The sequence below is a fragment of the Arabidopsis thaliana genome (genome assembly GCF_000001735.4).
Source record: "Arabidopsis thaliana chromosome 1 sequence".
Classification (NCBI taxonomy): Eukaryota; Viridiplantae; Streptophyta; class Magnoliopsida; order Brassicales; family Brassicaceae; genus Arabidopsis; species Arabidopsis thaliana.
Window position 1 is genome coordinate 20,415,735 of NC_003070.9, and position 20,754 is coordinate 20,436,488.

The following is a 20,754-nucleotide window of genomic DNA, read 5'->3' on the forward strand; positions in this document are numbered from 1 at the left end:
ATTATATGTATATATTCTTTGTACATTTCTGCATGTTTTTATAAAGTCAAACTTAAAAAGTCAAAACACTTATGTCAAAAAAAAAAAAGAGTGAACAACTAAAACTCAAACTTTGACCACATGTTACAACTAATGAATTTATTGACAAATAATTATAGCATACATGGAATGGTTGCGACTTATGCAAGGTCGATATGTTTTGTATACAAGGGTGTTTATCTTCATCAAAATAATAACAGTACAAAGAAAATTATTCTATTCTTAGCTAGTATTGATGAAGGAGACAAGATAGGGTTTTGTTTACTCTCTACAGTCGATGAAGAATGCGATGATGCGAAAGTATCTTAAGATGAAGAAGATCATGACCGGTGTTGTAGTGACTGAGGTCAATCAGCATGCACTTGGTAACCAGTTTGTGAAGAAGAATGACGTCATTCTCGAGATTGATGGTATGACCGTAGAAGATGATGGCAAAGTTTTCTATGAAAACAGGTTGTGGATGCACTTAAATGGTTTCATTGCTTTGAACATGTGAATATTCGGTCCCTTAATCCTTTGATAGCCTCTACAAAATTTTGATCTTTATAGTCAAGGTAAACCAACAACGTTGATTGTGAAATTCAAGTGGTAAAACCGTTAAAAACAACATCGAGACCTTGATTTAGATTATAACCATTCATGGGAAACATTTTGGGTTTAAGTGACATGAAAAAAGATTGCTTTAGACTATGTGTTACTTTGTTATGATTTTTGGAAGTTTTAAATATCCACTAAAATCTATTAAATGAGAACTTATTTCACAATTAAATGATAATATTTAATATTAAGGTCTGATTAGAGAATGTGAAAGAGTTGAGTTGACGCGATTAAGAAAATTCGGTGTTGTATTCTTAACCCTGCAGAGAAACATGAGATTATAACACTGCAATGCAACAAAATATACAATGCCTTTACTCAATTAGTAAAAACCCAAACGAAATAAATCTTTATTTCTATTTTTTGCCTGCTTTTTTCCTTTTTTTCTCTTTTTTTTTTGATGAATGAATAGAGAGAGTTACACGAAAAAAAAAGATTACAAAGAAACAGTCCATGGAAATCGAGAGACTGTTGATAATGAACATTACATTTACAAGCATTTACAGAAACAGATGATAAAAGAAATTGATTTTAAATGTTATTTTTTCAGGGTATTAAAGATCATCAGTGAGTAAAAGTTGCAGCAAACGGGATTAGTATGTGACCCCTTCTCCATTAGAGCTTTCTTTGGCCATAGTTTAACTAAACTCAACCTGTAACACATCCAAAAATGTTGATGATATATTGAGATAATACCGTTAGAAGAGGATTCAAATCATCGAAAAAAATTACAGGCTATGGGATGTATTCTTCTTACCTTCTTCGGAGAAAGCGAAAACACCACCAAGCATGTCATCGTCCTCATCATCATCGAGTTTTCCATCAGATGGAGCATCCTTATGCTCAGTTTCTGTAACAGTTTCATTGGAGACCACCTCCTCGAAAAACTGCTCGAAGTTTGGGGAGCCGTCAATGGGTCCTTCACCCTCGTCTGCTGCATTCATGCTCATATCAGAACGGTTAGAACTTACATTTGAATCTCCACTTATCCCACTGCTGTTTTCAATTTTTGTTTCAGCGGGCAGGGAGGCGTTCTTTGGCAAGACATGAGCGTCGTCGTCTATATAATCAGTGTCTTTCACAGCAGAAGAAATGGAAACTACAGGCTGTTTAAATGTTACAATTCCGGTATGAGGATTTTGGTTTGGAGTTAGTGCAAAATGGGCACTCCCTCTTCTTTCCTCATCTTCGGGGTAAACCATACCTGCTAAAACTTCAGTTTTAAGATTTGACATATCTTATAATGCATGGATTAAGAAAGTAAATTTGATTACCATTGAATGGATGCATTTCTTTAACTTGTCCAGGGTCAGAAGAAGAAGAAGAATCTGAATCTCTTTCCCCAGAAAATCCTCTACAAGCAAAGAAGAACCACTTCAAAATTGGATCAATGACAGACGCAGTTTATAAGATGTGATGCAGTTAGCGAGGTAACTTACCTGTTGCGCATACTGGTATACACACTGTGAAAATTATCATATACCGGCAGAAGATCCTTTCGCCTAATGTCAACCTCGTTCGCAGATACTTTCCCGATTTCTGTCTCCCCACCACCTTGATGCGAATTCAGGTTCTTGCCATCAGAGTCTGGTGGATACATCGGATAGAAAGATATCTGGAATTGATAAAATTTAAGGGAGTGTCAGCCATTGTACATTCTATATAGTAAGAAGACATGACCAGCAGAGACGTAGATGGCACCTCTGAATTTTGCCAGATTGGTTTTCTTCCGGAGTTTATCAGCACCTCTGCATTGGCAAGATAAACATGGTGTTTCTCCAGAGGCTTTGTTTGATCTTCACTATCAGAAGTATCAACAGTTAACTCAGCATTTTTTCGTCCACCATAAGTAAGCCCGCATATGTTCTCCTCCCTCTCTGGCCAATCCGCTCTTCGACAGACATCCCAACACTGAACTGGTTCAACTTTCACTCTCAGTTCCTCTTCAGAGGTCAGCCCAGAAGTTGCTCCATTTCGCGTATTGCTCTCAGCCTGGTCTCCTCCAAGAGATGGAATGAGTTTGTATTGAACTACATGACCTGATGGAGTGTAAACCAGTAAGTAGTCCAAGGCAGGAGATGACGACTGCGATTCTTGTGGCACAGATTGATGGAAAACAGCAGCAAGACAGCCAGAGGGGAAGGTGGGTTTTCCTACAACGGAACTTGCAGCATGGAAGAAATTGTTGCATTTGATTCGGCTAACCACAGAAAGAGTAACTGACGCTGGTGGTGGATATGAAAAATGGGTGGTCATAAACGACGGACTTGACCACCATGGCAGGGATAATGTTGGAGCAAGCGTCGGTCCATCGAATTGAGAGTTTCGTATTTCAAGAACATTTTCTCCCCCGAACGGGGATAAAACATAAATATGGCAGGTGCTCTTAGATGAAACAATTGCAATCCACTGACTGTAGCTACTAAAGCAAATATCTTGTATCACCTGTGGGAATATAGCACAACAGCGTTTACAGTAACATAACCATCCAAATGAACTATAGCTACAAGAGAAAAAGGAATAAGAAACATACAGCTGATGTCATGCCACGATGTAGTTTGTAAAGAGGCACATGGGAAGAGCTCCAATCATAGCTTTGAGCACCCGGTCCATTCTTTGTAGGTGTCGGCATAATCCGGAAAACGTTAATATTGTTACCGTGGATTGAGGCTGTTACTAGTAAAGTGCCACTAGGGTCGAAACAGAGAGCAGAGATTGGACTAGTGTGAGCCCTGAATTGTGCTATAATAGCTCGGGACTCAAAATCTTTGACAATTACCTGCCACAGGTCATATTGATAAGCATGTTATACTCCTTGTGTTAAGATATCCAAAGTGCAGAACAAAATAAAGACAAAACGTTATAAAACATTTACTATCCTAATCTAGGTTCTCAATACTCCATAAATGGTTTGGCATATGTTTAACATTCCACAACGCATACCATTCTCAAGCAACCGAACAAAAAAACGAGGGTTTAATATAATCAAGATAAGATGCTTTCTCTAAAAGACTAACCGTTCCAACAACATCTGACTCAGCTGAATGAGAACCGACCCGACCAACTTTCCGGCCAGGGCTGGACGAAAGAGAAGGACCAGGACCGTCATGCTTGAGATCTTGACAGTATTTAGATATAGTTTTGTAACCCTTGTCACCCAAATTGAGTAACCCAGCTGCCAAATGCTTACTAGATTCCATAGCGTATCTTGCCACCAGATTACCATTATTTGGCGAGGTAGATGGACTGACACCAGGAGGAGTAACATTCTGAGGGCTCAGACGACCTATACTAGAAGACAAGGGACTATTGGAAGCATACGCTAACCATCTAGCCCCGACAGCCATTGGACCATATCCAACATTAACCCCAGATATCCCTTGGTTTCCAAGCTGAGGTACAGGATACGAGAGGACACTGAATTTGTTTTCAAGAGTTAGCGCATCAAAACAATATATCTGCATCACAATGGAAAAGCATTAACAGACAGTAGAAAACTTGCACTCCATATCGAAGAGATAGATAAGCACATAAAAAGCTAACCTGCGAACCGAGGCCAACAGCGACAATCCGAGGACTGCATCTAACCATATAAACAGTAGATCTAAACCTCAAAACATGAACATAGTTATGCGATCTAAGCGAATAAAATCGCACAACCGTGGGAGAGAGTGCAAGAGGATCCTCATAACCATTTCTAACAGATCCATCTCTACTAGTAACAATAGGACCTGAACCTTTAGCTTCATCAGCAACAGCTAAAAGTATAGGATGTGATGATCTAAACCCTTCAACTCCATCACATTTAGCAGGTAATGGCTGCATCTGTAAAAATGTAACCGGATCATCCCGCCTCGACACGAATTCGGTAACATCATTTGAATCATCGATATCAAGAACTTGAAACCCGTTTGTATAACCTAGTAATAGAACGTTCTTGAAAGATGATTCACTTGTGTGCAATCTATCAAATGAAGACCACAACACCTGCTTCACCAAACACAAGGATCACAACAAGTCAAACCTATCTCGATAAAAAAGACTCACACTTTTTCCTAATCTGATCAAAATCACATAAACCCAATTGGAAAATGAATCAAAAACCCCCAAATTCCAAAATAGAGAATCACGAATTGGGGAAAATCAAAATTGAGGTCAAAACCTGATCTTTAAGCTCGTGAGAATCAGAAGAGAGGGAAGCAGCGACGGAGGCGCTAGCTGAGCGAACACCGGAGGAAGCAGTTCTGATGCAAGTAGAGATGAATTTTAACGAATTGGGCAAAAAGCCATTAGTACCATTATTCTTCGTTTGATTATGATTATCTCCGTTGTTGTTGATGTTGACCTTGGAGTTACTCTTCATAGTAATTATGAATTCTTCGTGGAAGATACCACCGGAGATACACCGGAGAAGAGACAACGATCGGAAACAGCATAAGCCGGCGGCGATTTCGAAGAAGAAGAATAAGTAAAGAGATTGTTTAATTTGAGAAATTTTGAAGCTTTGCCATTTTTTGGTAATTGGGGTTAAGCGGTGGTGTGTTTTTTGACCTTCTTCACGGAAGAAGAAGAAGAAGCGAAGAAGATGATGATGATGATGGAGAAGAAACGGTTCTTTGCTTTTTTTTGGTTTCTGTTTTTTTTTTTTTTTTGGGTTTGCTTTTTGTTTTGTTCTTTGGGCCTTTGTGGCTTTAAGTTTTAGTTAGTTTTGTTTTGTCTATTTGGTTTTTGAGTAAAACTTAAAAGTCACTGTCCTAAAAGAAAGAGTTACTGTAGTGCTTTGGCGTCTACGGGTGTTTTAGATTGCTGTGTAAGCAAACAATTTTTTGTATTTTTTATCTCGTGCATGTTCACATTATTACCTTTTTTTTTGGGAATGTTTAAATATTATCATTCAAAAATTACACCAAATTGATTAATTGAATCAACAATAGATCTATTTATTGTTTAAGAAATGTAGAGATCGTGCAAGCTTAATGTTCCATATAATATAGGTCCTAGGGCTAGTTGTTACTTATTTGGTGTATAATTGAAATAGGTTTTAGTTTGCACGTCACAACTCAAAGAAAATCAAGGCATCCCTCAGGCCTAAGCCTTCCATGTTTAGACCCATTTGCACCAAAGCAGTTAATGCCCAACGACTAGTGATTTGGGTAATCAATTGCTTTGTATGTTGAATCATATCTTTCTTTTTTAGGTTAGATTTTTTTTTTTCTTAGTCAACATGAATAATCAGATTATATACCCTAAATTTTTTAGAAATTGCTACACTATAATTTCATTCACCCTCTTTATTCTAGCTAATCAGAAGCTATCCCCTAATTTTTAAAAAATATATTTAATTATTATTGAATTTGCTGTTCACCATTTAAAAAAATGTACTCCCTCTAGTCAATGTGTTCTCAACTATATTACATGCATTAATAAAGACTTAAAGAGTGACTAATTCGAAATCTTGTCAGATTATTGAAGTAAGAGTTTTATTACGTCGTTGTTAGTATACAGATTATATAACAAACAATAAAATGTGGTTCCCGTGTAAAGATAATTATAAGTTATAACCTTATATTAGACGACAAAAAAAAAAATGTTATAACCTTATATTATTTGAGAAGTTACAAAAAAAGATTAAATAAATATGGACGAACAAGAGAAACTATATCTGTATATAGTACTTAAGTTATAACCCTATAACTCACACATTCTTTCAGTAGCAATGAGTTTAATCAAAATGATTCCTTAGACTTGTATTTATCCACTCACACGGTTTAGTAATATATTAAATGAAAAAAAGCTCTAAAAGGAAGTTGCTCCTATATATCTTATTCTTCTTTTATATGGTTTTACAAATTCATAAAATTCACCAAAATGACAGTACCATGCATATACCAACCACCCTACGATCAAACAGCAAGGCTAAAACATAACTGTAAGTGTTTTCACTATTTTGTTTCATGTTTTCACCCTCTTGGTTACGAAGGCAACTATGCCAAAACTTATTAGTAAACTTTGATTAACTGACTTTTGTTGAGACCAAAGAACAGTTCCAAATCTTGCGTCTACCCGTCTCCAATTATTTAAAGAATATTTTGTCAGAGTTGCACGTTTTTACGAACACCATTTCATTAATATAACTATATGTTCTTTTAAAATAAAGGCCAATAATTTCACCAAAAAACTTAAAAATAAAAGCCAACTACTGTTTTTTTGTCCTACACTCCTACTTGATTTGTTTTTCGTCCTTTGTTAATTACCCACGATATCTTCAAGCCTTTTTAAAAAAAAAGTGTCTAAAACTTCTCAAGATCCTATATAAATGTATGAAGAGTTTTGAACTTAGTACTTGTCACAAATATAAGTGACAATATCCTCTTAAGTCTCTTACTCTATCTCTCTCTTTAACTGTATCTTAAACAAAAAGAAAGAGTATGATCATCAGAAGAAAAAAGAAACAACAACAATGGAGAGACAAAAGAGCATGGAAGCCAGTTTACTCAGGAAGAGTCTCAGCATAAGAGAAAGGAAACACCCAAATGAAGATGGTTACCCTGAATCCAGTTTACTCAGAAAGTGTTCAAGCATTTTATTTAACACCTTCTAGGCGTGAAATGAAAGATCTAAATCAACAGGGGTCAACTTAACTAGCATTGAGCTCTTCTCTAAGTGATGAGACTATGCAACTATATATCATGAATCAAACATTAAACACCCTAATCTAGCCTAACGATCACCTATGAATGAGACTACTCAATTATTATGACAATTAAAATACAAAATGTAAGAAAACTAAAGATTATCAATAAATTCTAAAACAATTGAATAAATGTTAGTGATGTTAGCCCAAAAGAGTTTAGATCTAAGAGGCTACTGAAAGTAAGAGCAAGACGGCTACTTTAGGTAATGTTTTGAGTGAACTTTGCTTTGTATTATTTCACTTAATCTTTAGGTTACAACATGGTTCCCTTTTATAGCTAAACAATGCTAGGGTTTCAATGATTGTAAACTGACAGCTGTCTCTGTCTTATCAAGCTTCGGAGGTCACCAAACAACCAAATCTGTTCTTTGTGTTGATTGGATCCGTACAGACGCTCCTCTTCTCTGTCTTCACTCTGATTTGTTTTCTTGCACAGGTGGTGGTCTTGTCTGTTGAGAAGAGGAAGAACACTTGTTGGGCTTCGTTGTTGTGTTGGTTGTGTTGTCATTGGGCCTGTTTGGTGAGTGGCCCAATAACCATTTTCCTTTGTTAAGCTGAGCGACGTCGTTTTCTTTCTTTGACTCTTTAGCTGAACTTGAGCTCTGCTTCGATCTCATTTCAGATCTTGGAGCTGTTGATGGCGGAGCAGTGGAGCTCTTGCTAATAGCTACTACAACTAACCATAAGTGAAAACTATATATGAAAAGCTTAGGATTTTAGTTCTTATATGATAGTATTTATATGAAAATATAAGTGTATCCGGATCGACCGATTCAGATTGGGCAAACCCTTAAAGGAGAAGTAGATAAATGATTGATCGTCTGGTCGATTACCATTATAAATCTCATGAAATACGTATGTCTTTCCTCTTTTTCGTTGAAGGACTAACTTTTTTCAAGAGAGATTTACCCGTTCGATTGCTACTGGTCTTAGTTTCTTCTTACTCGAACTCGTTATTCTCTTCTTGGTTCTTTGCTTGTTCCCATCTATAGAGTGTGTGCTTCAGATAGTTTCATAGACCTATTAAAAGATAATATATATTTGCAATGCATATGCTCTAGGATCTTAAATTCAAATCAAAACTAAAAATACAAAAAAAGAAAAGAAAAAACAAAAAAAAGAAGACATAAACCTAGTTGTTTAAACCACTAAAATACAAACGCATAAACTTACTACACATGAAAATGAAACGACTACATACGACTGACTACTTTGCATATATATATTTGTGAATTACTCTTCACTTTTTCTCTATATATAATAACAACTTGAAGACAAAGACAAAATAATAAAATAACCTTATCTCTTCTCTATATATTAGTTCTTGAGATCTCTCCAACAACTCTACTTTGTCTTTACTCAAGTATTTCACTAAGAAAGATAGAATCACAAAAAGGAAAGAGAAAATGAGAGGAGAAATCGATGAAGCTAATCTTGCTCCTGAAACTTCACTTATTAACAAAGAGAATCAAGACTCATCGGCGACAATAACAACTACTCTCTTGCTCACCACTTTTGTAGCCGTGTCTGGTTCCTTTGTCTTTGGCTCAGCTGTGAGTTTACAATTACTAATTTTTGCTTTTGTTCAGTAATTGTGTGTTGTGTTTTGTGTTTGAATCTTAATTTCTAATTTCGTTGAAAATTTTGGCAGATAGGATATTCATCACCTGTTCAGTCGGATTTAACCAAGGAGTTGAATCTCTCTGTGGCAGAGGTAAACTGTTATTTTATTTTTTTGTCTTTTAATTTATTATGCCATATGTTTTTGTTTGCTAGCTAGATAGGTAAAATATACTTAAGTACATTTAACTTATGTGTATAGTATTAGTTACTGATCTAATCAATGAGTATGGATTGAGGCAGTAGTTTTTTTTTTTTTTTTTAATTGAGGCAAGTAGTTGTGAAAGGGTTATGATACTAGAAGAAAATAATGAGTGGAGAATTAAAATTTAAAGGATTATCTCACTATTTTTGTACTAATAATGAGTGGAGAATTGACGGAAAAAAAAATGAGTGGAGAATTGAATTTTTGTACTGTAGACGTACTGGTCCTACTCCAAATGCTTGCATGTTGAGATAAATTAGTTGTGTCCGGCTATTAATTATGATCTCTATTTCGGTTAGAATTTTTTTTCTTTTTTTTTCTCCGTCTTGATTTAAGGTTTATAGGTGTGGAAAAAATATCATTTAGTAGAAAATTAAGAAATAAGCATACCTTTACGAAAGATGACAAATTATATAAACATCATCGTAAAAATCAAGATATATCACCTATAAATGTTTTTAAACTACATGCAGTACTCGCTCTTCGGTTCGATTCTGACAATTGGAGCAATGATCGGCGCAGCTATGAGTGGACGAATCGCCGATATGATAGGCAGACGAGCTGTAAAATTTGTTCTTCTTTCTTTCCATGACAAGCGAATATTTACATTTTTGCGTCAAACTGGTAAATAAATCATTTATTTGTGTGTGTGTGTGTGATTAGACTATGGGTTTCTCGGAGATGTTTTGCATTCTCGGCTGGTTAGCAATCTACCTTTCTAAGGTTAGCTTAGTATTTTTCTATATATCTCTCTGTATTTCTCATCAACTATATTTCTTCAAGAAGTACTTAAAATTTACCATGTGGTTTTTGTCTATTAAGGTTGCAATTTGGCTTGACGTTGGGAGATTCTTGGTTGGTTATGGAATGGGCGTTTTTTCGTTTGTGGTAAAATCTATAAACTCTAGCTAGTAGCTTGAATAATGAAAAATATTGTGGTGATTACAAGAAAACAAATTCGATGATCAATTGTAAGATGAGTGACCTAATGATCTAAATAAATATATCTCTACTTTTCTTATATATCTATTTACAATAAACATTAGCCTTCTACAATTGTTAATTTCTTAAAACGAAAGCTATATTGGTCATATTAGATACTAGATTATATGTTGAAACTATTTGTTGCCCCCAAGAGTATGATATTTCATATGTACTACTAGCTGGTATTCCGGCTTAAAATTGCGCATGCGAGGAACAACACAATGAAAAGATAACTTCTTCGATTTATGTAGCTGAAAGTTGTTGCTAGCTATAGTACAGTAGATTTTGTATCGTTCTTTCATCTAGATTGTTTTGTTAATCGATGATCAGGTTCCTGTATACATAGCTGAAATCACTCCTAAGGGTCTTCGTGGTGGGTTTACAACTGTTCATCAGGTATGAATATGTTATACAATAACTAAATTAGTTTTTATGAATATGTTATACAAGAACTAAATTAGTTTTTAAAAATTAAATCAGAAGTTACAAAATATATACTCTAAAAGTATTATTTTCATCTCCATCGATCTTTAACAGTGTTAACATTGCAGTTACTGATATGTTTGGGTGTCTCAGTCACATATCTCTTGGGCTCTTTTATAGGCTGGCGAATTTTAGCTTTGATCGGTAATATCCGTCAACATACTTTAAATAAGTTACTCATACTAAAAAATTGTTAATTAATTTTTTTTTTATGCTCCAGGAATGATACCATGTGTTGTACAAATGATGGGATTATTTGTCATCCCAGAGTCTCCTAGATGGTTGGTACGTTATCCGTCAACATACTACAAGTTTAATAGTTTTTATGTACCTAATGCCAAATCTAGTCTATCCAATCATTACGCTAAGTAACCCAAAACTTTCATTGTTATAGAAAATAATTGTTCGCAAAAATTCTCAGGCAAAAGTTGGCAAATGGGAAGAATTTGAGATTGCATTGCAACGATTACGTGGTGAATCCGCAGATATTTCATATGAGTCTAATGAGATCAAAGTAAAGTAACACTAAATTCTATTTCTTGAGCTCACTACATTTTTTACAAATTTCCATTAAAGTGTAAAATCTCCTGTATTTCTATATTTTCTAGGATTATACGCGAAGACTTACAGATTTATCAGAAGGTAGTATAGTAGATCTGTTCCAGCCACAGTATGCTAAATCTCTAGTTGTAAGTGTTTTTAACTTATAAAATTGTTCAATAAGTAGTTATTTTCATTATTCTATGATGAAATGCCAAGTGGGTTTTAGGTGGGAGTTGGTCTGATGGTTTTGCAACAATTTGGAGGGGTTAATGGAATTGCTTTTTACGCTAGCTCTATTTTCGAATCTGCTGGTACATGCACCTTTAATATTGATTAATGTGCCTAAACCCCAAAAATTAAAAAAGAACTTCACTAACCAACTTAATTTTTTGTTTTGTAGGGGTTTCTTCCAAAATTGGAATGATTGCGATGGTGGTCGTACAGGTAAGTTTTTGGGTATTATTATTTTATTTTCCCCAATTTTTTGATGGTTAATTAAGTGAATGAATATATATTTATATAGGGTAACAACACAACTAATACAAATATATATTACAAAAATAATATAATTATACTAAAGGATTTTTAGGGAAGAAAAACCTGAGAAAGAAAGAGAATATATAATGTTAGAGTGTGAATTGTTTCCATTCGAAAGAGAAGGAAGAGAGCAGGATAGCGATCAGTCGCGACGACTAATTCCTGGAGATTGTTGATCGATGCGATAGGTCGCTGGATCTGTCGCTAAATTTAACGACTACCAAACGACCATCACTGGCGACTACTAAACGATCATGACCATAAAATTATAAAATGAACACACGCTTCTCCGATACAAACCAAATCGTTCTAATCTGAGTTTCATTTGTTTACCTATCAAATACAAAAATTAATCTGACCCAAAATTTATCCTATAACAAGATTATAGAGAGATAAACCCGTAGAGGAACCATATATCAAGGTAACATGTTAGAAATACCTAACATTAAAGAAATGAGACGTTGAGTGATATATGAATAATATGGTCTAATCCACTTTTGTTTTGAATTGAAAAGCCAAAATAATTACAATTAATATATAATTGTTTAACATTTAAAATTCAATGTATCATTTCTTAAAATTATTTGTAGCTGAGACGAATTTTCTTTCCAGATCCCTATGACAACTTTAGGTGTACTGTTGATGGATAAATCAGGAAGACGACCATTACTTCTAGTAAGAAAAAACAAGTGACTAACATTTTTTTATAATGTTATTAGTCAAATACAAAGTAATTTTTACAAGTACCTTTTCTCACTATATTAAAAATAAAGTTTTTAAAGAATTTATGTTATAACTGTAGTTCCAACTTATTATTGTTTTTTTATCTTTTATTATTATTATTATACATTGGTGGATAATTATATATTGCCTCCCTAGTCCCTATATATATGTCAATATGTATATGTTGAAAGAATTACATATAATGAATTTAATATTTTATCTCTTCAGATTTCTGCTACTGGAACATGTATCGGGTGTTTCCTCGTCGGTTTATCATTTTCATTACAGGTTCTCTCCTTATTTATATTTTAAAATAATATCTTGATTTTATCTATTTTTAACATATTATGTTTTAGTATATTAATATCAGTATAAAAATTGAATATTTTTTGTCTACAGTGGTGCCATATGACTTTATTGTTACCATAATTATAATTTTTTCTTCTAATAGAGATTTAATATATTTTCTCGATCTATGTCTAGATCTAGATGATAAATATCTAGAAATATTAATTTTTATTGTTTGATTGTATATTAATATTAAAACTTCTCAAGTAGTTGCATATATGCTTCAAAATGTTTATAATTTCATATTATGTACTATAATTTTTGGGTTCATCCTGTTGTAGTTTGTAAAGCAATTGAGTGGAGATGCTTCATATCTAGCACTTACAGGCGTTTTGGTAAGTTTGACGACTAAAATCTAGATTTCCTTTTTTTTTATCCTCAATTTGAAAAGTTTGAAAATAGTTGATATGAATATGATAGTTTTGGCATACTGAAACGTTGCTGTTTGAAAGTGGGAATGACTGTACCAATAAGATGGTGCATGAAAAAAATAGAAGAACTGATATACACATCTATATCATCAAAATACGTTTATTTTTCCTGTAACTCGTTCTGAAAGAACTATATAGTAGACGTGTTTGAGTTGAAGGAATTTTACGATGAATGACTTGCTAAAACAAATTTCCGAATACTATGTCGGTGAGGAAAAACTACTAGAAAAGAACAAATAATATCATTATTGTTATTAACAAGTATTTCGTGGCTTCTGGGATAGCGAACCAACTATTGGATGAAATTAGAACCCACACACATACTTTGAAAGATCGTAGACGTCCATAAATGATAAATTTATCTTATTTTTTCAGGTGTACACCGGATCATTTTCATTAGGGATGGGTGGGATTCCTTGGGTCATTATGTCAGAGGTAAGTAACATTCATAAAAATTCTTTGGTTTTAAACATACTCTTATACTTAATAATCCGATCGATGTCTTAAGAAATATTAAACTTTATATCATAAACCTACGGTTTAGTATTAAAATTAAATAATAAATTATTTAACTCTCATATGGTTGTATGTGGTATGATTTTGATCAGTGTATATAAATTATGTTCCTTTATGATTTATTTATTGATTCTTTGTTTATATAACATTTTAATTCAATTTAGTTGGTGCGTAGATATTAATTTTATGTTTTATATGATAAAGATATTTCCAATAGACATAAAAGGATCAGCCGGAAGCCTCGTGACTGTTGTTAGCTGGGTCGGATCATGGATTATATCTTTTACATTTAACTTTCTAATGAATTGGAATCCGGCAGGTATAAAATTTGTTTAAATTTTGCTTTTATCAATAAATTTTGTTCTTTATCTAATAGTGGCACAAGTTTTAAATTTTCAGGAACGTTTTATGTTTTCGCTACTGTTTGTGGGGCTACTGTTATTTTTGTAGCAAAACTCGTACCAGAAACCAAAGGTCGCACACTTGAGGAAATCCAATATTCGATTGGTTATGTAGAATTGTAATGTATAGTAGTTGATTACGAGAATATCAGTCCCTAATTATAACGATTAAAAGTAAGATTTTTTATTTTTCTTCTTTCCTTTTGGTATAATCGTATCATCCTTTTTGCTTAGTGAATTTGAATAAATGGTGTTGTTTTTGGTTACCAAATATCGGAGAACATAATTGAAGGTGTCGAGGAAAAAAATCGAGGTTATGACGAGTTTACAACTTCTAAAGACAGTGAAAGATATTCGAAGTTTTTTTGGACATATATGTTGGGTTCTACAAAAAAATTATAAAATATTTCTTTGAGATAGTTAGACCGCTTACAAAAATGTTATGTATGGAGGTCAATTTTGATTTCATGGATGAGTGCAAAAAATCAATTTTAAAAAATGATTGTTTGACAAATATCCATTCAAAATATACTAACTAAGGGATTAGATCACGATATTAATGACATATTCTTGTTTTCCATTTTTTCCTTTAACACACACAAACCAAAAAAAAAATTAAAAAAAAATTTTAAAAAAATAGTCATTTTTCCTCTTTTTATATCTAAAAACAAGAAAGAAAACCAATTAAAAAGAAGTGACAGAGATTGAAGTGTGAAGCCATCTGACGTGGGACTTATCTTACGTTCTCTTCTAATCTCTACAGGTCATCTTTCTCGGTGGCACCTTTATTCACCAAGCAAAACACCGCTTCTTTCGATCATCTATCTCTTTCCCATTTTCTTTTCTTGACTTTTTTTTCTCTCTCTTCTTGTTCTATTATAAACAAAAAATGTGTAATAATTATTCATCAATCCTCAGAATAATACAAATAGGGGAGTAGGTATCTATCTTGTCACCCTCTCTCTCTCTCTCTTGTTACCAAGATGAGCTTCTACAAAAGAAGCTTTCACTCTTTCCTTGGCCAAACCAACACCAAAGGGATGCCGTTTGAATCCGGTCTTGGCCATGATGAGACACAATCACATGGCTTAATGTTGTGCACAGAGTATCTAGGGTTTGAGAGTTACGACATGAGGATGTCCGATAACGAGGTGGAGAACAAGATGACTTGTCATGCGGAGGTGGAGACCGAAAGGGTTGAAGCAAAGAGGAGGAAGACGAAGGAGAATGTGGTGGTGCAAGCGCAGAAAAAACAGTTTCCTCCGCCTCTCTCGTCATTAAACAGCCGTGGACAGCGATATTTTTATCTCCGTCCGGTGAGAAAAGACGGTAGATTGGAACTTACGCAAGTTATGGTCGATCGACCAGAGATTTTCCACGTTTCTAGAGTAGATGGACGGTTGAGATTACATTTTGTCGATGGTGTCGAGAATCCCATTAGAGCTTATTCTGGTCCTCAAGAAATTGTGGCCTTAGAAGAGGAACCTAAGGGTCTAGGTAATGAGAAAGAGGGAGGGGAGATTAGTAGATCTGATCTGGAATGTGGTAGAGAGATTAATGAAGACGACAATGATGGTGCATGTAATCAAGGAATGGATTTATCTATAATCAGTGATGATAGTGGTGCAAGAAGTTGGAGATGTAAAAGTAGTCATGATGTTTCGGTGAATAGTAATAATGATGTTGCACATTTCCATGATGACCATGACACGAGAGAATGGATGTACAACAGTGGTTTTAAGATCGTGGCAAGTAGGAACCATGATGAGAACAATCATCATCATTATCATCATCGTCATCGTCATCATATTCATCCATACCATCATCATAATAGTAACAATAACATGAATTTATGGACCCGGACGTACGTGAGGACCAGGTGAGGTTATTAATCAATGTTTTTTTTTTTTACGTGGCGGCTTGAAACAAAAAATATATCAACTAAAAAAGAGTACAGCTATATTTTCTCTGGAAGTTCCGTTGTATTTTTATAAAATATTCGAAAAGTCAAAGGTTGGGTGTTGTTATAAGTAGTGTCAACAATATGATAGCGTGTGAGTGTAATATTATTGTTCGTTTAAGATGCTTATGTATATGACTTCCATAATTGAAACATCTTATTACAACTTTCAATTTTCATATTATTATGCCTTTTTAACAAAGTATTATTCCAATTTTGATTACACCGTTTTTTATTTATGTAATTTGATCAAAATAAAATCGACAGATAATCTCTTCAAAAGTTTAGAGTTTAGATGTTCCAGTTTTAAAAATAATTATGATGAATCCGGAATAGGCCACAATTTTTTTTTTTTAATACAAGATTTTAGAGTAAAACTCGTAATCCTCTCAGACACGAAACGACAACATGTAATATTAGTTTCGTTCCAAAAATATCGAACTGACGATTTTTAAGCTTCGGCTAAGAGTTTTACTAGTTCAGCAATGATACTTAGTGGAATAGGCCACAATTCATATGTTATAATTCAATGTTTCATCATTTAATGTTTTAGAATCGAACTTAGTTTGGTGTTAGTTAAAATCTTTTCGACCCTCGTAATTAAGAAATAAGGAAAACATAGGTGAAAAGATAGAAGGCAATGTAACGCAAACGAGTCTGTCTGATCGGTCCAATTGTTGGTCATTCGTCCATATATAGCTGTCTGTTGAAAATTGGAACATTAATGTTGTCAAAATTCTAAGATTGCAGGTTGCATTTATAGACTCCATTTCCCTCCACAATCGACAGGTCACAGGCCTTTACGCCACATATAACCCCAAGATACAATGCATATTTAAAAGTTCTTGTGAACTGAAGAAAAGTTTCGACGGGTTGAGATACGAGACATTGAATTTTGGAGAAGAAAACAAAAGCTAGGGAAAAAGTTTGTGGTCCGCAAAACATTGAAATGCAATAAGAAAACTGAGTTAAAAATTAGAGTAGGAGCCGTGTTGATTCCCTAGGAAAGCTTCAAGTATAGGAGATTGCATGAAACGTTTTGATAACGGAAATGTTAAGCCTAATAAAAGGAAGTCACCTCCTTATGGGGAGTTTATTACGGCCTATACATCGCATGTAGAAAACGAGTTTCTCGGTTAGAACTTAAAATGGATTTGGAAGTAGTGGTTGGTTTTCTGAAGATAAGGGTTAGTGAAACTTATCCGCTGTCTTTCCTGTTACGCTTGTGACATGGCTTTATATCAAAGGATTAGAATATCAAAATTTCACATATTTACCGGGAGGATAATCGTTTTGCGGATGAATTAGCTAACCATGCTTTTTCTTTAAATTTAGTTTTTCACTTTTTAGATACTATTCCAAGATGTTCTCTTTTGTCGGATGATGCCCGTTGTTTGGCAATTCGATGGCATGTTGTTGCTTGTTAAGTTTTTGTATGTTGCTATGAATAAATTTGGGGAGGCATTATCTCCCCGTCCCCTACCAATTTCTTTTTTTTTCTTCTATCCCATATATATATATATATATATATAAATTTCGAAAACTCTTTGCTTTCATTTTCTTAAAAAATCACGTAAACATAATTTTAGAAATAATTAAATAACAACTTATAATATTTTTTTTTCTTCCCATATATATAAACTCCGAAAACATATAGTCGTATATTATTTCTTAAAAAATACTTTCAATTGACTTTTTCCTTTTGTATTAAAATCTATTCTCCCACATATTTGGTAGTTATTTAAAATTGTAGTTCATACAATCACAGTCTTTACCAATTAATTTAAAAATCATACAGTCAAATTCCTTACATCAAAAATCCTTATAACCTTTAACTATGCGAACAACAAAGATTACCAAACTTCCAAACATTGATCTACAGATTGACTAATTTTTATGCAATTTAAATTACTACCATTTTTCCATCTATATAAACCCAATCTTGCACCCACAAAAAAAAAAAAAAAAAGAGAAACACATACTTAATCTAAATTTCTCCTTTCTTTATAGTCAATTCATATTTTTGTTTTCTTCCAAAATGAATCCCAAGAAAACCAAAGGAAAGCAAATGATTAACATCAAAAAAATTGAAAAAGATGAAGACAGATTGGTCACATTATCTAAGCGTCGAAATGGAATCTACAATAAGCAATGAGCTTTCCATTCTCTGTGGTGCTGAAGTTGCGTTTCTCGGATACTCTTGCTCAGGAAAACCATACACATTCGGCAGTCCGTCTTTTCAAGCCGTGGCAGAGCGATTTCTCAATCGTGAGGCCTCATCATCGTTGCAACGATCGGTCATGAATGCTCACCAACAAGCGAAGATTCAAGAGCTTTGCAAAGTATACAATAGAATGGTGGAGGAGGCAAAGACGGAAGAAGCCAAAGTAAAGAAGGCAGCTGCATTAGCGGAGACAATGCCCGTAGATGAGGATGCGTGGTGGAAAGTGGATCCAAAGGAGGTGGAAGATCACGAAGAGGCGAAGAAGATAATGGAAAAGTGTGAAGGGCTCTATGAGAAACTGTGTAATGAAGCTGCTGCAAGGATCCAAAGAGGAGATGCTGAGAATAATAACAAATGATCCATTAATGATTAAGATTTTAATTAGTAGATCATTACTAATTAAGTATTTTTGAGTCTTAAGAATTATGTTTTTTTTTTTGTCTTTTCTTTTTTATACATTATGAATTGTTATTGTTTTCTACAACATCCAGCAATGGATTAATGAAACTGAAATATTTTATACATAAAAGAAGCCCATTACAGCCATTAGGCCCAATTCGTGATCTATCATCTACTCAATCTCTAACCCTAATATCTCCAATCTTCATCTCCGTCGATCTCCATTGATCTCTAACACTAAAATTCTACTACTCTTCACTTTCTACAGCTTAGGAAGAGTTCTCGACAAGCTGATTCTTCGAGTTCTCGACAAGTTTCAGTGTTTTTGTTTCCGGGTCACAGAGAACAAAGGCAATTTACAATAATGGCAGAGACTAAACAACCACTGATCGGTCTTAAATGGGAACCAAAGCTTCCAGGCTTATCCTTAGACTTGAAAACTGGTTCAACCAGAAGCAAAACAGCTGAGAGTTCTAAGTCAGAGCTTGTTGATGGTCTTTGTCTTCCACCTAATGATCCAAGGAAGATTAACAAGATGATTAGAAAACAACTCAAAGACACTACTGGTTCTAACTGGTAACTCTTCTTTATCTCCTCTACTCGGATTAGTTTGATCCGGCTTGTGATTAAATTGTATTTCTTCAAACTGTGGATAGGTTTGATATGCCTGCTCCAACAATGACTCCTGAGTTGAAAAGAGATCTTCAGTTGCTTAAGGTAATAGATTCTTTTGCTTTTGTTGTTGTTTTAGGTTCCATAGTCCTTACATTATTCTAATTGTATCTTTATTGTAGTTGAGAACTGTAATGGATCCTGCTCTACACTACAAGAAATCTGTGTCACGGTCTAAACTAGCTGAAAAATATTTCCAGGCAAGTTTCAGAACTAGATCAAAGAGAATAACCGTCTCTTTCGGTTTCTGTCTTAACACAAACTTTTGTTGTAAAAAAAAAAACAGATTGGTACAGTAATTGAACCAGCTGAAGAGTTTTATGGGAGATTGACAAAGAAGAATAGAAAAGCAACTCTTGCTGATGAGTTGGTTTCAGATCCTAAAACTGCTCTCTACAGGTTAGTTACTACCATTGTCTATTAAGAAACAATGTATAGGAAATGCTTAAATTCTGTAAGTATTATTGATAGATGTAAGTAAAATAAGTGTGTGGTTTATCTATTCTATCAAGAATTTGTATTTTTGAGAATTTGTATTCATATAGCACATGTGCAATCTTTGTTAAGTGAATGTTTTTGTGTTGATTATGGTTTTACAGGAAGCGTAAAGTTAGGGAGATTGAGGAGAAGAGTAGAGCTGTTACGAATAAGAAATGGAATAAAAAGGGAAACCAGTCTAAGAACACAAAGCCAAGAAGGAACTGAATTATTTTTGTTAAGAGTATGATCATAGTTTTGGGACACATTTTTTCTATTTTTAATAGAATATGGTCATAGTATTGGATACACTTTCTTGCGGTGATATAGGTTGTAATGACTCTTGTTGTTTATGGCCTTTGTTTAAAGGATTTTGTGTTATTGGTTACACCTTTGATAACTGTAATAACTCTTGTTGTTTATGGTGCTTATGTTATGTATATCCAAAACCAAACCTTGTCTAGAGCTACTAGGTGGGAAACTTGTTTCAGCAAGACTGAAATTGAGTCCTAGTTTACACCTTTTGCAGAATTGCAGGGTCCAACCACGAGAGCATCGAGTTTTATACTTTCAGGTAGCACTCATAGTACCTCCCTGTTTGAGTCATCTGGCACTGACCATGCCACACATATTTATGTCAGCACAGCAAAACTTTGGTATTCAGCAAGATCTAAATTATGTGACTTTCTTCTTTTGAATCATAGTTGTAATGAGGAGGCTAAGAGTATTGCTGCAGCTGCTTCGAGCAGGGGAAAGATTGAGGTCAGTTGTTTGAATTTTTGTTTTCGCTCGGCGTTGTTCTATGATATTATATCAGCTCTTTGGAATTAAGAAGATGAATTGTGTGTGTAGGATTTAAATCTATGTCAAGTTGAACTGTTTAAGCTTGCTTTTTTTTTTT

General features: G+C 34.2%; 7 protein-coding genes, 1 long non-coding RNA gene and 1 pseudogene across 21 annotated transcripts; 8 read left to right on the forward strand and 1 right to left on the reverse strand.

Annotated features, from left to right (window-relative positions):
- The first annotated feature begins 163 nt into the window (after positions 1-163).
- On the forward strand, positions 164-411 carry AT1G54700 (uncharacterized protein). Its single transcript, NM_001333663.1, has one exon. It carries the CDS (start codon positions 169-171, stop codon positions 346-348), a length of 180 nt encoding a protein of 59 aa, NP_001319232.1. The 5' UTR covers positions 164-168; the 3' UTR covers positions 349-411.
- Positions 412-1,035: 624 nt separating this feature from the next.
- Positions 1,036-5,422, reverse strand: ATG18H (autophagy 18h-like protein; the record flags this gene model as incomplete). 2 transcript variants are annotated; one of them, NM_104346.3, is made up of 9 exons in its annotated part: positions 4,799-5,422; positions 4,180-4,623; positions 3,654-4,094; positions 3,170-3,415; positions 2,338-3,081; positions 2,076-2,251; positions 1,911-1,990; positions 1,394-1,840; positions 1,036-1,289 (listed from the first exon to the last, which is right to left on the reverse strand). In NM_104346.3, the coding sequence occupies exons 1-9, from the start codon at positions 4,997-4,999 to the stop codon at positions 1,285-1,287; spliced, it is 2,784 nt and encodes a 927-aa protein (NP_564664.1). In that variant the 5' UTR covers positions 5,000-5,422. The 2 variants fall into 2 exon arrangements, with proteins under 2 accessions (NP_564664.1, NP_001323099.1); NM_001333664.1 differs by lacking the exon at positions 4,799-5,422 and having other exon boundaries at positions 1,285-1,289; positions 4,180-4,666.
- Positions 4,455-4,820, forward strand: AT1G07987. The gene has a single exon (NR_139348.1). It is a non-coding gene; the product is annotated as an other RNA (long non-coding RNA).
- Positions 5,423-7,096: 1,674 nt separating the features above from the next.
- On the forward strand, positions 7,097-8,020 carry AT1G54720 (early-responsive to dehydration protein-related / ERD protein-like protein; the record flags this gene model as incomplete). Its single annotated transcript, NM_104347.1, has 3 exons — positions 7,097-7,193; positions 7,666-7,803; positions 7,890-8,020. 3 exons carry the CDS (start codon positions 7,097-7,099, stop codon positions 8,018-8,020), a joined length of 366 nt encoding a protein of 121 aa, NP_175871.1.
- Positions 8,021-8,597: 577 nt separating this feature from the next.
- AT1G54730 (Major facilitator superfamily protein) lies at positions 8,598-14,460 on the forward strand. 11 transcript variants are annotated; one of them, NM_180633.2, is made up of 18 exons: positions 8,612-8,883; positions 8,982-9,044; positions 9,629-9,718; positions 9,819-9,878; positions 9,978-10,043; positions 10,470-10,535; positions 10,691-10,766; positions 10,843-10,907; positions 11,044-11,136; positions 11,231-11,311; positions 11,392-11,476; positions 11,566-11,609; positions 12,315-12,377; positions 12,654-12,713; positions 13,055-13,108; positions 13,580-13,639; positions 13,925-14,039; positions 14,120-14,432. In NM_180633.2, the coding sequence occupies exons 1-18, from the start codon at positions 8,737-8,739 to the stop codon at positions 14,242-14,244; spliced, it is 1,413 nt and encodes a 470-aa protein (NP_850964.1). In that variant the 5' UTR covers positions 8,612-8,736; the 3' UTR covers positions 14,245-14,432. The 11 variants fall into 11 exon arrangements, with proteins under 11 accessions (NP_001323199.1, NP_001319233.1, NP_001323200.1 ...); NM_001333667.1 differs by having other exon boundaries at positions 8,606-8,883; positions 13,925-14,419; NM_001333669.1 differs by lacking the exon at positions 12,315-12,377 and having other exon boundaries at positions 8,606-8,883; positions 14,120-14,419.
- Positions 14,461-15,034: 574 nt separating this feature from the next.
- AT1G54740 (FANTASTIC four-like protein (DUF3049)) lies at positions 15,035-16,252 on the forward strand. The gene has a single exon (NM_104350.4). The coding sequence runs from the start codon at positions 15,105-15,107 to the stop codon at positions 16,002-16,004; it is 900 nt and encodes a 299-aa protein (NP_175873.2). The 5' UTR covers positions 15,035-15,104; the 3' UTR covers positions 16,005-16,252.
- Positions 16,253-17,155: 903 nt separating this feature from the next.
- Positions 17,156-17,502, forward strand: AT1G54750 (annotated as a pseudogene; the record flags this gene model as incomplete). Its single annotated transcript has 1 exon — positions 17,156-17,502.
- A 675-nt stretch (positions 17,503-18,177) lies between these two features.
- Positions 18,178-18,663, forward strand: AGL85 (AGAMOUS-like 85; the record flags this gene model as incomplete). Its single annotated transcript, NM_104351.1, has 1 exon — positions 18,178-18,663. The coding sequence occupies one exon, from the start codon at positions 18,178-18,180 to the stop codon at positions 18,661-18,663; it is 486 nt and encodes a 161-aa protein (NP_175874.1).
- Positions 18,664-18,815: 152 nt separating this feature from the next.
- On the forward strand, positions 18,816-20,719 carry AT1G54770 (Fcf2 pre-rRNA processing protein). Of its 2 annotated transcripts, NM_001333674.1 has the most exons (6): positions 18,816-19,280; positions 19,361-19,421; positions 19,499-19,576; positions 19,663-19,775; positions 19,976-20,427; positions 20,558-20,719. In NM_001333674.1, the coding sequence occupies exons 1-5, from the start codon at positions 19,069-19,071 to the stop codon at positions 20,079-20,081; spliced, it is 570 nt and encodes a 189-aa protein (NP_001319234.1). In that variant the 5' UTR covers positions 18,816-19,068; the 3' UTR covers positions 20,082-20,427; positions 20,558-20,719. The 2 variants fall into 2 exon arrangements, with proteins under 2 accessions (NP_001319234.1, NP_175875.1); NM_104352.4 differs by lacking the exon at positions 20,558-20,719 and having other exon boundaries at positions 18,905-19,280; positions 19,976-20,306.
- The last annotated feature ends 35 nt before the right edge of the window (positions 20,720-20,754 follow it).

Coding starts and splice junctions, on each gene's coding strand:
- AT1G54700 (NM_001333663.1), top strand. CDS start 169: ATGGTTGCGACTTATGCAAGGTCGATATGTTTTGTATACAAGGGTGTT.
- AT1G54730 (NM_180633.2), top strand. CDS start 8,737: ATGAGAGGAGAAATCGATGAAGCTAATCTTGCTCCTGAAACTTCACTT. Junction 9,045..9,628: donor TGAATCTCTCTGTGGCAGAG/GTAAACTGTTAT, acceptor AACTACATGCAG/TACTCGCTCTTCGGTTCGAT. Junction 10,908..11,043: donor CAGAGTCTCCTAGATGGTTG/GTACGTTATCCG, acceptor AAAAATTCTCAG/GCAAAAGTTGGCAAATGGGA.
- AT1G54740 (NM_104350.4), top strand. CDS start 15,105: ATGAGCTTCTACAAAAGAAGCTTTCACTCTTTCCTTGGCCAAACCAAC.
- AT1G54770 (NM_001333674.1), top strand. CDS start 19,069: ATGGCAGAGACTAAACAACCACTGATCGGTCTTAAATGGGAACCAAAG. Junction 19,281..19,360: donor GACACTACTGGTTCTAACTG/GTAACTCTTCTT, acceptor AACTGTGGATAG/GTTTGATATGCCTGCTCCAA. Junction 19,422..19,498: donor GAGATCTTCAGTTGCTTAAG/GTAATAGATTCT, acceptor TCTTTATTGTAG/TTGAGAACTGTAATGGATCC.